The following is a 17,425-nucleotide window of genomic DNA, read 5'->3' on the forward strand; positions in this document are numbered from 1 at the left end:
TATACACACACACACATATACACAAGAGTCGTGGTGAACAGAAAGTATTTAGAAGAACAAGCAACAAAATGGCACTGATTACCACCTTCAGGATTACAGTAAAGAGAGGAACAAGAACATAAGAGACCATCAAAAAAGATCCCAACAATAAAGGCATAACAGACACAAATCAGAATAATATAAGTGCTAGACTGGGGTTTGTAGCTCAGAGGTAGAGCTCTTGCCTAGTACAGGTGAGGCAGTAGGTTGAATCCTTAGCACCACATGAAAAACAAATTTTAAAAAAGGTTAAATTCTTTGAAAAAAAGATTAATGAGTGCTTATTTATAAAAGGAACAATTACAAAATTGGGGTGGGGAGTCCACAGAAAATATATCAGATGAAATCAGAGAAATCAAAACCAATAAAAGCAGAACAATTATTCCTCTAGAGGCCCCAAAAGTAGACAGGAGACAACTGAGTAGAACCTGATCCTATAATGCAGACTGCTCTGGGAGGTGAGGATAAATAAACTCCTCTTCTTCCAGTCCTTCAATCCAAAGTGCCTGAGAGTTCTTTATCTGGGGTAAAGAGGCATGTAGAAAAGGTAGAAAATGAACCTAGAAAGGTAAACAGAAGACATCTGGCCCAGACTTCTAACTTTTTAAAAAATTAATTATAAAAGCACAATCTCTTCATTAAAAAGTATAACCTTACAGGGCATGGTATTACATTCCTATAATCCCAGCTACTCAAGAAGCTGAAGCAGGACAAGTTCAAAGCCAGCCTGGGCAAGACTGTCTCAAAATAAAAGGGGCTGGGAATGTATCTCAGTGGTAGATATACAGGCCAAAGTTCCTGGATTCAATCCCTGATACTACTAAAAGAAAAAAAAGTAAAACCTTACATAGACAACTGAAGTCCCACCCTCCACAACCCTACATCTTTCTTCTCTTTGGAAATAATCATCTTTGTTAGCATCAGTTCAGAGGGGTTATTCTTGACCTTGTTCTAGACAGATGGTGAAATGCATACACAACAAAATTTAGAGAATTGTTTTACAGGGTGTTATTTAACATGAATGATATATTCTATTTTGTTCAAACTTCTTTTCTATCATTTTTAGTCCAGTTAGAAAATAATGCTCAAGGGTTGGAGTTCAGCTCAGTGGTAGAGCACTCTTCTAGCATACTTAGGTCCTTGGGTCATCTGGAGCTCCAGGAAAGGGAAAAAAAAAAAAAAAAGTGGGAATGGAGAGGAGGGGGAGATGTTCAAGAAGCCAAGATGGGGAAAAAAAAAAAAAGAACAAGAAGGGCCAGGGATGTAGCTCAGTTGGTAGAGTGCTTGCCTTGCATGCACAAGGCCCTGGGTTCAATCCCCAGCACTACAAAAAAAAAAAAAAAAAAAAAAAAAGGAACAAGAAGCCAAGATGGTCTGGGTATGGTGCACGCACACCTGCCATTCCGGTAACTTGGAAGGCTGAGGCAGGAGGACCGCAAATTCAATGACAGTCTCAGCAACTTACCACAACCCTCTTTCAAAATAAATACCAGCTACTTGGGAGACTGAGCCAGGAGAATATCAAGTTCAAGGCCAGTCTGTACAACACAGCAGACATGGAGGGGTTGGCGGGGCGGGCAAGATAGATCCCATGATTCTCCTCAGGGTTTTGTTGCTGTTTGGTATTGGGGATTGAACTCAAGGGCATTTTACCACTGAGCTACATCCCCAGACCTTTTTAATTTTTTTATTTTGAGACAAGGTCTCATTATGGCCTAGGACTCACCATCATCCTGCCTCAGCCTCCTAAATCACTGGAATTCCAGGCATACACCACCACACTTGGCTCCTCAGAGCTAGTTATACTCTACCTCAGAAGTTCTCTAATCTTGCCCCTCCCCCTCAGTTATATTAGCATCAAATAAAAATTTGTTTGAAATGCAAATTATCAGGTCCCACCTCAGTGAGCTAAATAAAAAACTCAAGTGGTGGGGCCCAATAATTTTTCTTTTAACAAGCCCTCCCGGTAATTGTGATACATGCTAAAGTTTGTGAAACACTACTCCATCTGCTGGCTACTCAAAACTAGCTCCACCATCACCTGGGTCCTTGCATTTAACAAGATCCCCAGGGAGTGCATAAGTGAAGCGTGAGAAACACAGGTCTACCTCAGAACCATAAATCATAATCCCAATCCTTATTACCCTGTACCCATGTACACAGTGTCTATGAGTGGCTTCTGGGGATGAGACAAGGAGGAAGTCAGAAGAAAGCAGTGGTTTTAAATCTCTATGAATATAAATGTATCACTATCAGTCCTGTGGGAAAAACATCAGCTCTTCATGCTCTAGTTAGAGCATGTTAGCAGTGTCATCCTTGTGTGTGACAGACAGCACATAACCACCATTAAATCACCTTGGAAATTTACTCTTCTTGGGTGACAATGTTATATCATAAGTTATTTTTAAGAGAATTTTGATTTTAATTCCAGGCATAATAAAATTAACAAGATTAGCTAATCTTTGTATTGTTAATATTACAGTGGGAATTTTTTTTTTTTTTTTTTTTTTTTTTTTTTAAAGTACTGGGGTCAAACCTAGGGCCTCCAGCATGCTAGGCAAGCACTCTACCACTAATTTAAATTACCAGAGTTTTTGTTTTTTATTTTGGGACAGGGTCTCTTGCTAGATTGTCCAAACTGGCCTTGAATTTAAAATCTTCCTGCCTCAGCCTCAAAGAGTAGCTGGGATTTCACGCATGCACCTGCTGGAATCCATCATCTTAAACCATGGGGATACACTTTCTCTGTTCTAAACTGAACAGTTTTACCATCATATATAAGTGTTACCTACTCCCCACTTTCATGTCCTCACCTCCATATAGTTTAGTGGGCTGGTGAAATATCCCCAGCATTCCACCTTTAGTTTTCTGCTGTCTCCCTGGAAAGCTCAGATTTTATTTCAAAACCTGCATCCTGAAGCCCCTGCCTGCATGATCCCTTTGCCTTTCTTATTTTCCTCCATTCTGTATTACTGCAGTCACAATGAACCTCAGGAAAACTACAGGTGAACTACATACACATCTGTACAAGTAGTGCACGTCTGTAATCCCAGATTCTCAGGAGTTTGAGGCAGAAGAATCACAAGTTCAAGCCCAGCCTCATCAACCTAGTGAGACTGTTTCAAAATAAAAAAAAGAAAAGAAAGAAAGAAAGAAAACTTAAAGGGCTGGGGATAAAGTGCCCCTGGGTTTGATTCCTACTACCATAAAAAAGAAACAAACATTTGTGCAGTCTCACTGCTCAATTCTGCCCGATTTAACCTTATCACACAACAATCTGCCTTTTTTAAGGCACTTCCAGTTTCACTTCTGGCTCCTACCAGGCTTCTGTCCTGCCCCATTACAATAGTCCCCCTCTCAGCTTCCGAGACCCAGGAAGGAGCATGGTCAATTCTGTGGGGCCCATAGCCAATTTGACTTGCCTCTCCCTTCATAAAGCAATCTTAGAATCAAAATTTCTAAAGCCCCCTTTCAATCTGATAACTTCCTGTAGAAACAAAGAGGTTTAATTAAGCCTTCAAATAAATTTGGCCTTGAGTTTTTAATCACATGGCATCAGGAAAATAACACTCTACCAAATAACTTGTATTTCAAAAAGAAACATTTATATTTCCTACTCTACCAAATAACTTGTATTTCAAAAAGAAACATTTATATTTCGAAAGTGCTATAAAAAGATTTCGGTATAATACTAGTTTCATTTTACCCTACACTCCACACCTTTTTAAATTTCTCCAACATAGCTCCAAAATTGTCTGTTAAAATCACTTCTGTCTGGGTGTGGTGGCACACACCTGGAATTTCAGCAACTTGGGAAACAGATGCAGGAAGATCCTCCAAGGCCAGTCTGAACAACTTAGTGAGACCCTGACTCAAAATAAAAAGGGGGGCTGGAATAATGGTTCAGCGCTTATCTGGCATGTGTGAGGCCCTGGGTTTGAACCTCAGCACTGCATATAAATTAAATTTAATTAATTCAAAAGATCCATTGACAACTAAGAAATATTTTTAAATAATAATAATAAAGATAAAAAGGGATAGGGATGTAGTATGGTGGTCAAGTGTCCCTGAGTTCAATCCCCAATTCCCAGTACCAAGAGAAAAAAAATCACTTCTGTCAACTGAGACAGAATTCATTTTGTAAATTATTTTGTTCACCAACAGTGAGATTCAAAATATCTAGAATCAAATTCTGCCAGACATGATGGTACATGCCTGTAATCCCAGCTACTCAGGAAGTTGAGGCAGGAAGATTATAAATTCGGGGCCAGCCTCTATAACTTAGCAATACCCTGTCTCAAAATAAAAAATGAAAAGGGGCAGAGGATGTAGCTCAGTGACAAGACTGCTGGCCTAACATGTGCAAGGTCCTGAGTTTGAGATCTTTAGTAACTAAAAAGGAAAAAAATGGCCAGGCATGATAACACATGCCTATAACCCTGAAAGGAGGCTGAGGCAGAAAGACCCCAAATTTGAGACCAACCTCAGCAACTCAGTGAGATCCTGTTTCAAAATAAAAAAAAAATAAAAATAAAAAGGTCTGGGTATGTGGTTCAATGCTAGAGCAGTCCTGGGTTATAATACCCAGGACCCTCCCCCTGCAAAAAAAAAAAAAAAAAAAAAAAAAAAAAAAACTACAACCACATCACATAGCAGTAGCTTAAAGTTTTAAAATATCACAGAATAGCACTAATTTCTAACTGTTCCTGACAATGTATGTAGAGTTTGGGGTTGTGGGGCGTTGTTGTTTTCTATATTTGGTTTTGTTTTTGCAGTACTGGAAGTGGAACCCAGGGGTGCTTTACCATTGAGCTACAACCCCAGCACTTTATATTTTGAGACAGGATATCAAATTTCCCACACTGGCCTGGAACGTGTAATCCTCCTGTCTCAGCCTCCCAAATCACTGGGATTACAGGCATAGGCCACTGCACTCTGTTTATGCACAATTTTGATAGGAAACACTGGGGTTGGGGATATGGCTCAGTAATGGAACTCTTCTTGCCTAGCATGTGCAAGACCTTGGATCCAGTACAGAAAAGGAAAAAGAAAAAAACCTTGGATAATAAGGTCACAAAAATACTGGATTCAGGCCAGGTCTGGTGAAGCACACCTATAATCCCATCAATTCTGGAGGCTGAAACAGGAGGCTCAATAGTTCAAGCCTAGCCTGGGCAGCTTAGCAAGACCCCAACTCAAAAAAAAATTTTTAAGGGTTGCCAGGAGGGTTTTATCTCAGTGGGAGGCACTTGCAGAGCATGTGCAAGGCCCTAAATTCAATCCCCAGTAACACACATGACAACACACAGAATTCCTGACTCATATTTTTGCTGTAAGCAAAGACAGTCAACATCATTCTCCTTAAGAGCCCCCAAACATTATACTCTATTCTGAGGCTAAGATTAGCATTGATAAACCAGCAAGGCTGGGTAAATACAGCCCAGGTGGTAGAGTGCTTGCATGGCATGCACAAGGCCCTGGGTTCAACCCCAGCACCACGAAAAATAATAAAAATAAGAATAAAAATAAACCAGCAAGTATATGAAAACTCCTCAACTGTCTGGATTAATTTTTACTGATTTGTATAGAAATGTGTTCTCCCATGAATTAATTCCATACTGTTCAGTAACACTGAGAGGCAAAAAGTTCATTTGTTCTTTCTAAGTATCAATAAACAAAGTAAGAGGGTTAGGAGTGTAAGTCAGTGGTAGAGCACCTGCCTAGCATGCAGGAAGCGCTGGATTCCATCCTTAGCCACACACACACAAAATCTGGCAGAGGAGGAGAAAAAAGACTGAGTTGGCAAGTTCTCAACTCAAAAACAGGACACATTCCAAAAGCCTATAAGTACTGTACCTGGTTTGAACCTTAGAATTGCATTTTTCCATTTAAAACTGCTTATGAGAAAATTTACATAATGTCAGATTCCATCTTTAGGCCACCCCATGATCAACCTTATGACAGAGAATGAACAAGGATTCCAACTAATTTTGAGGCAGAACATTTGGGAATCACTATGTTAGATTATCTTCCTCAAATTATCCACTGTTTCAGACAGTATCGACACAATACTAGGTTCTCCAACTAATACCTGGAATATTCATATTCATTCTACTAAACAAAGGGATATGTTTATATTTCAGCTTGTGAAAAAAGTTTATTATGAAAAGTAAGGCTTTAAAAAAAAAAAAAAAACACCCATTCTTAAGCTGATTTGGGGGCAGTCAGGGTACCCATATGCACAAAAATACAGGATTCAGAAGTTCCTCCAAGCAGTGCCACATTTTTCCTTGACAAGTTTTGTATCTGCTCGAGTGCCCAAAAAAGTACACGGTTAAGATCTTAGAATCAGCCAGGTGTGGTGGTGCACACCTATAATCCCAGCAGCTCAGTTCAGGAGGCTGAGGCAGGATTGAGAGTTCAAAGCCAATCTCAGCAATTTAGGGATACCCTGTCTTTAAATAAATACAAAAAAGGGCTGGGCATGCGGCTCAGTGGTTAAGTGCTCCTAGGTTCAATCCCTGATACCAAAAAAAAAAAAAAAAAATCTCAGAATCACAGAAAATGGAAGATTTTCTAAGAAGCAATTTGTATATGTATATGCCTAATTTAAAGTGAACCCATTCCAATGTAGGTATATTCCTACTCCTGATTTGAAAACATGATGAATGACAAAAAAAAAAAAAAAAAAAAAAATCAATTTAAAAGTCCTAACACAGTAACTAAGAACTAAGGGGAAAAAAGAATATTTCTCAGGAAGGGCAAAGGTAAACTAAAGGCTGCCAATTCTCTTCATGAATTAACCAGTGATTATTTATATTCATGTTCAGTCTTCTATTACCAAAATTAATTGCTTAGTTTGTTGAGTCTATCCATAATGATATGCAATAAAGTATGATGACTTTATTCGAGCCTGGAACTAAATTGTGTGGGTCAATATCCCAGATAATACTTTAATATCTACAGCATCTCTATCAAGATATTTAACTTCTTTGTGCTCGTTTCTTCATTTGTACAGCAAGTATATAGTGTCAACTTTAGAGGACTATAGTAAGGGTTAAATGAATTCATATAAAACACTTAGAACAGAATCTCACATGTAATAAGCACATAATAACTAGCCACTAGATATTTAAGAATAAGTAGAATATGGAAGAGCAACTGAAAGAGGATATGCATTCCAAGGCAATGTAATAACAGAGGAACAGAGGTTGATAAGCAACAAGGTGTTTATCATTTTTGAGGAAGAATAGTAGACTGGAGTAATGAAGACCCAATTATGTTGATCTTGAAGGCAAAACCAAAAAAATATGAATTTTACTTAGAAAAAACATGAATTTTTGGTCTGATTCTGTCTGTGCCTTAGTAAGTAAGGTTAATTATCAAGGTTATCAGTACTATTAATGCAATTCTGATTTGCATTGTCAAGAGTTAATTCCAAAATAAATATAAATGAAATGAATAAAGTAGCCCAGATTATAATTTTCAATTGAAATAAAATACAAGTTACTGCTGATCAACATAATTGACCAAAATAAACTAAAAAAGACTTTCTTGCACGTGTGATTATACAACCAATGTACTTCTACATCCTGTACAACCAGAAGAATGAGAAATCATACTCCATATATGTATAATATGTCAAAATACATTCTACTGTCATGTATAACTAGTAGGAACAAATAAAAAATAAATAGAACCAGAACAAAAAAAAAAAGTAATGATGATGGGCTGGGGCTGCGGCTCAGAGGTAGAGCACTTGCCTTGCATGTGTGAGGCACTGGGTTCAATCCTCAGCACCACATAAAAATAAATACATAAAAAGAAGATATTGTGTCTATTTACAACTAAAAAAAAAAAGTAATGATGATAGTAGTGTGAATGGTCTTATCTCACCACAGAAAATACCTTTATTTAACTATATAGTTTATTAGTAAACAATCCTGGAAAATTAAAAGTTAGTTGTAATAAAGAAATAATTTTATTAAATATAATTTTATATGGCTGGCATATAATTAAGGATTTCACCTTATTGTTAGCATAATAAAATACTTTGAAACCAAAAAAAAAAAAAAAAAACTGTTTTCACTAAAAGCAGATAAAATAGATCCTTGTATATTTTTAAATCTCATAAATTTTAGTGCCAGGCATGGGGCCACACACCTGTAATCAAAGCAACTCAGGAGGATGAGGCAGGAGAATCAAGTCTGAAGCCAGTCTCAGCAATATAGGGAAGCCCGAGGCAACTTAGTAAGACTCAGTCTCAACATAAAAAATTTTTAAAAAGAACAAAGGGCTCAGATGTGGTTCAATCCCCAGTACAGGGGAGGGAAAAAAAAAAAAAAAAACTCACAAAATGTAGTCAGCAAATTGGTACAGGGGATGGGGGATATAGTTCAGTTGGAACCCAAGGCCCTGGGTTCAAACCCCAGCAACACCCATACACACAAAAAAATCTTAACAGTCTTTTCAAATGATTATCTATCCAAGATCTTTTTAATGGGCTACCCAGAAGTCTTATGTGAAGATAAATTTAAGGTAGATTTCCTCAAACCAGGACAAAATCATGCTAGACAGTAAGAATAAAGTCCAACTCCTTACTGGACTCCAAGGAATTAGAAGAAAGGGTCAGTTTACAGTAGCTATATTTCCATGGGGTACAGACTATCTACCTGTACTCTACAGATATCAGTACGAATTATGGCAACAAAGAGGGTCCTTTTCCCTCATCCTGAATAAACACTTCTGGGGTCCACTATCCTAAATCTAAAGATCACCTCTGCAAGAAACTATATGGTATGCTTTTTTTTAAGCACTTTGAGATACTAGTAACAAGTAATAAAGTAATGGTTAATTTTTTTTTAAAGTTTTCACTCAAAGATTGGCAAGACAGCTTAGAAGCACATCATGACAGAATGATAGATATAGTTTATTGCAGCCAGGTGTAGTGGCACATGCCTATAATACTAGCTACTCAGGATGCTATAGCAGGAGGATCTCAAGTTCCAGGACAGCCTGGGCAATTTAGCAAGAAACTGAATCAAAATAAAAGGGGCTGGGAATGTATTTCAGTGGTAGAGTGTATATACAGGCTCTGAGCTCAATCACAAGTACCAGGGGAAAAAAAAAGTTTATTAAGCACATATTCCAGATTGATCCCCCCCCCACCGTGGCAGCAGGGGGGGGGAATCAACCTCCCCAAAATGTCAGTTATTACTTACTTAAAAAGAAAAAAAATACCGGCAATATGCCCTAGAGAGTAAGCAAGTTTATATATTTGGCTTTTTAGAACTCAGAACTCAATCAATCACTCTGACAACACAAACATAAAGCAAAGTAGACCCAGATTTCTATATACCTTCTTCTAAAGTACTTTTCGGTTACAATTTCAGACAAGAGGGGTGAGTTTCATGCTCAATCTCGTGTTTTTTTTTTTTTTTAAACCTTAATGATCCTGCCAGTAGTAGAAAACTCTTAAATGTACTCACTTAAACGTGTTCCTGTCAGCATCACCAACCACGCTCCATTATCCACTTTTGGATACTATCTCCAGATGATTTTTAATCCCTGCCTGACTTTTCCCTACCAACAAGTACTTGGATACCATCTTTACCCTGCCTGCCCCCATTACTTGGTTGTGCTTAGGGAATTATAATTACAGTGATCCCGCCTATTAGAATATCCTCAGAACACAAAGCCTCTTTGTATGATGGGCAATGGAGGGATGCTTTCCAGGCTCCACAGCAGAGGGTGGGTGGCAGCAACAGAGGAAGAGGAGTTGGATCTGCTAATGGTGGCCCTCAGTTCTGCTTCAATATTGTTTGTGGGGTTTTTCTCAAGGCTGACCAGTAAGGATTCTCTCAGCCTCCGCACCCCTTCCCATGGGGGTAGGGGTGGAGGCTGTCCTGACAGATGGACACAATCACCACAAGCCCAGAAGGCCAGGGAGCAGAAGGAAGCAAGAAATAAGCGAGAAAAGCAAGCAACAGCTGTCCTGAAGTGCACCCTCTGTGCTCTCCTCAGTATAGTGAGGTTTCTGATAATGAATGTATCACTGCAGTGAATCGATGATTAATATTAGCATTACTGGCACCCAGCAGATGCTCAACTATGTATTAAGGTGGCAATAAAAAAATCTATATAGGAAGACAGATCCATTCAGAACTTATTTTTAAATAAGATAGCCCAAATGAAAAATACGTTTTATTATGAATCCCAAGTACTGTATTTGCAAAAGTAATTATGAAATGAATACTTGATTTTTCTTTCAGCTTACCCTACTGCAGTTTAGTCTGAGAAACAGCCCACTTTTTAACTCTGTGACAATAAAATGGGTTTCAACAGAAGTTCAGCAAGCACCATCTACAAACACTGAAATCAAAGGTGCTAAAGCAGAATAACCAACTTTTCAACTCAAGTAATGTCCCAAAAGCACCACAGAATGCCCTACATATACCCTGCATATACTTCTTCCCCTTACCACTTCTTTCCTCCATTTTTCTTTCAAAGAAATCAAATGATGGGCTGGAGCTGTGGCTCAGTGGTAGAGCACTTGCCTAGCATGTGTGAAGCCCTGGGTTTGACACTCAGCACCACATATAAATAAGTAAAAGATTGACTGACAACTAAAAAAAAAATATATATATATATATATACATATTATATATATATTTAAAAAAGGAAAAGAGATCAAATGGGTATTACAACAAAACTTGTAATCTCTCACTCCCCTATTTCTACATATCTATTTACCATGAAAGCAGAAAATGCAGTGAGAGCTTTTAATACCATGAAGAAAACAAATGATAAACCCTAGTATAATACCATCATTCTCCACCTGTCCAATATCACTTTGGTTAACTTTAGAATAGCACCAATATCCATTTAAGAAGAGGAGGGAAAAAAAAAAAAGAGGAGGGAAAAAACTGAAACCACTTTGGTTAAGACCTATAGGTAAGATCTATTTATTCTCCTTGTGTAAACGTAAGGTCATTTTTGTTAAACATTAAGTTTTATTTATATAAAATTTCTCTTAAAATTTCCTTAAAGACAGTAACAAAAGCACAATGGAATTCTCTAACATGCTTGATCATGTTTAAAAATAATAAAAAGACAAGAGAAACCTGTACCTCCCTTGAGCCCCTAGAATATTACTCTTCCATGACAACTATCCTGGAAAACACACCGCCATTATTTGCAAAAACAGTAGGAAGTCCAGTCTTGTCCTTGGTTCATACTCCTCCCTCCTCTCCAAGAAAAAAAATGAAAGAGCAAGAAGCACAAACAACCACTTAATGGAAAATACAAATGGATAAATATTTTCCAAAATGGCTAAAAAGCCTCAGGTCTTCAGAAATTCAGGAATGCTGGTGCAAGGAGAAATCAGAAGAGAAAAATAACATATTTCCCTCTCAAAGTAATGTCAGGATATCAGAGCAAATGAGGCACATAGCTACTTTTTCTCTCTCACTTACCTGATACTTCTGTATTTTAAATGGTTTCTCTCATTCCATATTTCCATAAATAATAGGGATCATCAAATCCAGGGCAATTTGCCTGAGAATGATGATGTAAAGCCAGGGTTGGGGTTCTTTCCCATGAAAAGTTTACATGAAGAACTCTTTTGGTGCCTCAAGTCCAGCACCAACTCAGCCCTCAAATATGGACAAATATGGATGACCCAGTTAATTATAGCTAGACCTTGAGTCCCAAAGCAAGTGGGCAGCACTCTTCATAAGGCACCTTGTGTGAATGAGATAAAGCCACACTTTCTGAAGACACACAGTTCCACACCAGATGCTCATCTTGGTAACAGATCTCTACCCTCACTTGTAGCCCAAAACAGGTGTCCTTGTGCTGGAAGCAATCTACATTCCTACACAGCAGCCCCACTACAAAAAGTGCACCTGGAACAACGTTGTACTTCTAAAGTGAGTTTACAGAAAGATCATCAACATAAACAGGCACTTCAGAGCTGGGGATGTGCCTCAGTGGTAGAGCACTTGCTTGCCTGGCACGTGAGGCCCTGCATCCTATTCCCAGCATCACAAAAACAATGAATAAAACAAACACTTCGCAAATTTCTTTATCAGAAAACCTCACATTTAATATGAATTCATCCCTAACCACATGGGGACTAAAACACGAACTAGAGGAAAAAGAAATCTCACAAAAGCTATAATCCCAGCAACTAGGGAGACTGAGGTAGGAGGATTCCAAGTTCAAGACCAGCCTCCATAATTTTTCAAGACTGTCTCAAAATAAAAAATGCTGAAGGTGTAGCTCAATGGTAGAGTACCCCGATATAAAAAAAAGAAAAAAGAAAAAGAAATCTAGCAGAGGAAAAAAACTAGCAAATCTGGGAGAAAGGAAACTCTTCCATCTTGAGGGTTAACCAGTTATTTCCTAAAGACTGGAATCTCCAACCATTTGTTCAAACAGCTGAATGTCAAATGTAGGTCATAAGCTAAAATACTAAAACAATTCCTACAATCTGCAGAGGGAGGAACCACCTTTCTCTTAAAAAAGGCATAAGGGCCAGGCATGATGGTGCAAGCCTGCAATCCTAGTTACTGGAAAGGCTGAGGCAGAAAGACTGCAAATTCCAAGTCAGACCAGGCAATATAGCGAGACGGGTCCATAATTTTAAAAAAGAGGGAGGTGGTGCTGGGGTATGTAGCTGAGGTATGTAGTGGTAGAGTGCTTCCCTGGCACATGCAAGGTCCTAGGTTCATTCCTGGTGTCCCACTGGTGTTTTTTTGTTGTTGTTTTTAAAAAGGAACAAGAGCCCTGAGGGTATAGCTGATTGACAGAGTTCATGCTTACCATGTACATGGCCACAGGTTTAATCTCCAACACATAGACACAAAAAAACATGATCACATAGTTTACCTTTTGGGTTTCTTTCCTCCAAACTGGTTAATATTCCTTCTAGACCCTTTTTACTCATCCTAACTATAAGACCACTGACACATGTATAAGTCCATAAATACTGATAAATAGTCCTGGTTAACTGCCTGAAAATAAGAATTGACAACATGGATTAAAAAGGGTATGGGCATCCAACCCAACAATTCTTTAAGGTTTCACCAAAGAGCTGAGTACTGCATGAGCCCAACTCATATCCATCACAGGAAGAACAACAGAACACAGCCTGAGGAAGAGCCTGGAGGGCTGGATGGGGCAAAGCTAAGATAGTGCTTCTCAAACTTCAGTGGGCAACAGTCTACTTGGGGAGCAATTGGGCATAGTAGTACATGCCTATAATCTCACTGATAACAGAAGGACTGCAAAGTTCGAGGCCCAGCTTGGGCCTTAAACTTATAGTGAGACCCTGTCTCAAAATAAAAAATAAAGGACTGGGTATTATAACTCAGTTGCTAGAGAGTTTGCCTCAAATGCACAAGGCCCTGGGTTCAATACCCAACACCACAAAAGAAAAAAAAAAAAAGGTAAAATAAAGTGCTCTGGATGTAAATCAGTGGTTCACTCCCTACTCCCTAGTAGCAAAAAAAAAAAAAAAAAAAAAAAAAAAAAAAATCACTGGGGAGTTTTCTCAGAATCAGATGTTTGAGCCCCTCCACATACCTACTACATCAGAATGTGCTACAGCATTTATTTTGACAAAGCTGAAACTGCTGACCTAGGGCCACTAGAAAGTTTAGAAAGACTGGGAAATCCTCCACACCTATCAGCAGTTCCAAAATAAAAGTCATCCACAGCAGAACTAGGTTTAGCAAGTCAGAAGAGGGTGGAAGAGAATCACCAGCCGGCATGCCTAACAAGCTGTACTGAGTTGGAGTCTGTAGCTAGAGTTCCATTATTATGGGACAAAAACTCTAGTGTTCTATAAACAAGAAAATGTTCTGCATGTGAAAAATATTTCAAACATCTGAAAAATATTTAGAGTAATATACTTAATATCTTCATACCCCACACCCCAACACTAGCAAATCTTAAATCTTAATGTGCCTTAGGTTTCACAAATTATAGGTATTAAAGCCCACTGCATGCCCTTGTTCAATCCTATCCTCCTCATCTCTACCCAATGATAAGCACTACTTGTGTTAGCTGTTCCCATGCATGTTTTTATGCTATTACTACATATATGCATAACCAAAAACCATATTATTTTACATGTTTTCATATCTTACACAAGTAGAAAGATTCTGTAAAAATTTTTCTGGGACTTGCCGAGCTACATCCCCAGTCATTTTGTTTTTCAGACATGGTCTCTTGCTAAATTGCCAGACTGGTCTCAAAGTGGTCATCCTCCTGCTTGGGAGGATTGGGATCCTGAGTAGGACTGGAATTACAGACACATGCCTCATAAGATCATTTTAATGCACTGGCTATAATTTATTTTTCACATGGCTATAATATTCAATTGTGTGGTTCTGAAATTTTATATGTTGCCTGTTGGTGGGCATTTAAGCTGGAATGAGCAGTCTTGTACTTTTTTGTATTTATTTTCTTAAAAAAGGGTGCAAGGATTTCTTTGGATGTATACCCAGAAAGGGAAATTTTAGGTAGATGGGTATGTCTGCCCACTTTCAACTAGACATCACTACTCTCCAAGGTAGTTGTACCCACTTACATTCCCCCTAGCAGTATATAAAAGTATTTCCCCACAACCTTATAGCATTTAATTTTGCCTATCCAATGGGTGTAAAAGTGCATCCACTGTTGTTTCAATTTGCATTTCCCTGATTATAAGTCTAAAAAGTAAATTTTCTTGTACAAATGTGAATTTCTGTCAAGCCTATGTTCCTGACAGCTTTTTAGGAAAAAAACCTAACCTGTCTTGTCTGAAGCAGAGCAGTTCTTCCCAAAGCACCCAGTCAAGAGCCACCACATCTGGAAAGCTTAGGTGCAGGACACCAAGAAAACAGCTGACTTAAACAAGGAATCGTGCTGGACAAAGGGCCTTAATAAATGCATTGGTTAATTAGTCTTTCCCTTCCCTCTTTTGTCAAGACTTATTTCCAAGATAATAGTAAGGGCACTCTGGGGCCTGCATCCTTAGAACAGGAGCAAGAATGGGGTGGGATGGGGGTGAGGAGTGCTAAAGCTAGAACGTCTCTATAAAAGTATTATGACTGTTCTTACTCAAAGAAAATGAAGTGACTGCAGACAAATACAATAAACTCAACCCTGTAAGGTACCATCCACCTCTAGCAGACTCCTTTCAAACTCATCACCTTTGGCTTCCTCTTTGAAACACCCTAATCTTTCTCTCTAGACTAGACACCCTCCCCCTCCCTTCAGAAACCCTTTCATCTCCCTTCCCCCACAATGACTGAATACCCTCTCCTTTTTCCCCATTCCACAGTTTTTATTTTCTGGTTTCATGAGACCCTCTTCATTGCCTGCAACTGCGTTGCTCTCTGCCCCTTTCCTCTAGAACTGCACATCCCTCTTCTCTTTCCAAGATATGCCCACAGTAAAAACAACCCACCTAATCACACACCCCAAATAAAAACGGATTTCTGATGCATTACATGCCAGACGGGAGGGTGACTGATTCTAATCCTCCAGCTTCCTTCCCCCTCCACGCATGGGATAGCTGTTCTTTCTCTGGGAGTTCTCCAAGTATGGTAGGTCCAGACCACCTGGAAAAAACTCATGGCCTTCGGTGTAAATGCCTTTACCAGGGCCATGCATGCAATTTCTGGGTTTGGCATGAACGAACCTCACTCAGGTCATTTCGTGAAAAAGACACCTTACCCGCATCTCCACAAAAGCGGGCAGGCCTCCCTCCCATTAATTCCAGCTGAACTGGCTTAGTCTGTGCAGCGGTGGGGAAGGTGGCCTGGCAGAGACCAAACGGTCCCCGCAATAAGAAGTTTCCGAAGCTCTGCCCGACTCACTTAAGAAAGCCCTCTCACCAAAAGCACATCCCTCACAGCAGTCTCTGCCCCCTGCGGCTCCCCAAGTAGCCCCCGCTCTTCCGTCCCACCGCAAAAGATCTCTTCCCTAAACCAGCCCAAAGAGGAGTGGGTGGGTGTGCCAAGGACCAGGCCCTAGCCCCCTCCTCCCCAACCAATCTCTCTCTGTTCTCGGGGCTGGGGGCCTCCTCCCTCGGCTCCGAGCCCGTGCCAGCCCCAAGGTGGCCCCGGGTCCCTACGACTCTCGCTGGCTATGTGACCTTGGGCAAGTCACTTCCCCCTCTAAGCCTCAGTTTCCTCCTCCGCCCAGCCGAGACCTATCGAGGTCTTGCCCTGCCCACCCCGGGGAAGAGGGCCACCCACCGGGTGGGAAAACGCTTTGTGAGTCGCTCGGCTCAGCAGAGGCGCAGGGCTCACAGGGGCTCCGGAGCCGGACAAAGCTGAGCCGGACAACGCTCCTCCCCCTCCGCGGCGCCCGACTGCTGGACCACACGCCTTTGGGGCCCCCACCCCCGGAGCCGACCCACGCCCCTCCCCGCCCGGCCCGCTCCAGGACCCCGTACCTGCTCCCGGCGCTCGGCCACAGGCGCCGCCACCCTGCGCGCCCGCCCGGAGAGGCCCGTGGCCCGGAGGACTGAGGCGGTCGGCGGCGGCGGGCTCGGGCCGGGGCGGCGGCGGCGGCGGCGGCGGCGGGGGGCGCGGGCGGCGCGGGGGCCCGAGCTCGGCGGGGCCCGGCCTGGGAGACGACGACTGAGGCTGGAAGTGCGCGGCGGCCGCGGCTGCTGAGGCGGCGGCGGCGGCGACCGCGGCGGCGGCGCTTCCGCTCATGGCGGGGCCGCAGGCAGCGGCTCCGGCTACGACTGGACTCCGGCGCGGCGGGTGCTGGCTGGGCCCCGGCCGGCAGCAGCGGCGGCGGTGGTGGTGGTGGCGGCGGCGGCGACGGAGGCGGCTCCCGAGGGGAAGGAGGCGGAGCCGGGAAGCGGCGGCGGCGGCGGAGGGGGCGTGGCCGTCGAGGGGGCGGGAACGCCGAGCCGCGCCGCCAATGGGCACCAGGCTCCTCGGCCGCGGCTCCCCGGGCGGGCGGGCGGCGCCGAGGGGTATCCTCAGCCGCCGCTGCTCTCTGATGCTGGGAGGCCGCGGGCCAGTAGCTCGCCGGGGGAGCCCTGCTCCAAAGGCTGCCCCGCCCCCGGTCCGCCCACGGGGCGCGGCTGCGGGCCTCAGGGGCCAGGCCTCGAGCTCCCCAGGCCCCGGCAGCTCCAGGGCTGCGCTGCGCGGCTCCCTCTTCCGCGGGGGTTTGCTCCCCAGAGTGTGCCAAGGGCTCGGCCTGGGGAGCTGCTGCCTGCCCGCCCGCTGGCTTCGCGTTCCACGAGTTTCGCCGCCTCGGCCTCCTTCTTCCTCTCCCCGGAGCTGTAGCCACCCACTGATCTCCCTCTCGGCTGTTTCCTCAAAGTTTTCCCCTTTCAGACACTTAGGAAAGAAACTCTGCTTCTCTTCTTAGG

The 17,425-nt window shown here is 42.0% G+C and overlaps 1 protein-coding gene across 4 annotated transcripts in view; it reads right to left on the minus strand.

The window, feature by feature from the left end:
• The window catches only part of RNF38 (ring finger protein 38), a 125,154-nt gene extending 108,293 nt beyond the window's left edge, over positions 1–16,861 (minus strand). For 3 of the 4 annotated variants that reach the window (XM_079113536.1, XM_079113535.1, XM_079113534.1), the window contains exon 1: positions 16,490–16,861. In XM_079113536.1, coding sequence (XP_078969662.1) covers positions 16,490–16,754 — 265 coding nt within the window. In that variant the 5' untranslated portion in view covers positions 16,755–16,861. The remainder of the gene's footprint in view (positions 1–16,489) is intronic. The other variant, XM_079113537.1, reaches the window with a different exon arrangement.
• Positions 16,862–17,425: the final 564 nt, after the last annotated feature.

The sequence above is a fragment of the Sciurus vulgaris genome (assembly GCF_902686455.1).
Source record: "Sciurus vulgaris genome assembly, chromosome: 15".
Lineage (NCBI taxonomy): Eukaryota > Metazoa > Chordata > Mammalia > Rodentia > Sciuridae > Sciurus > Sciurus vulgaris.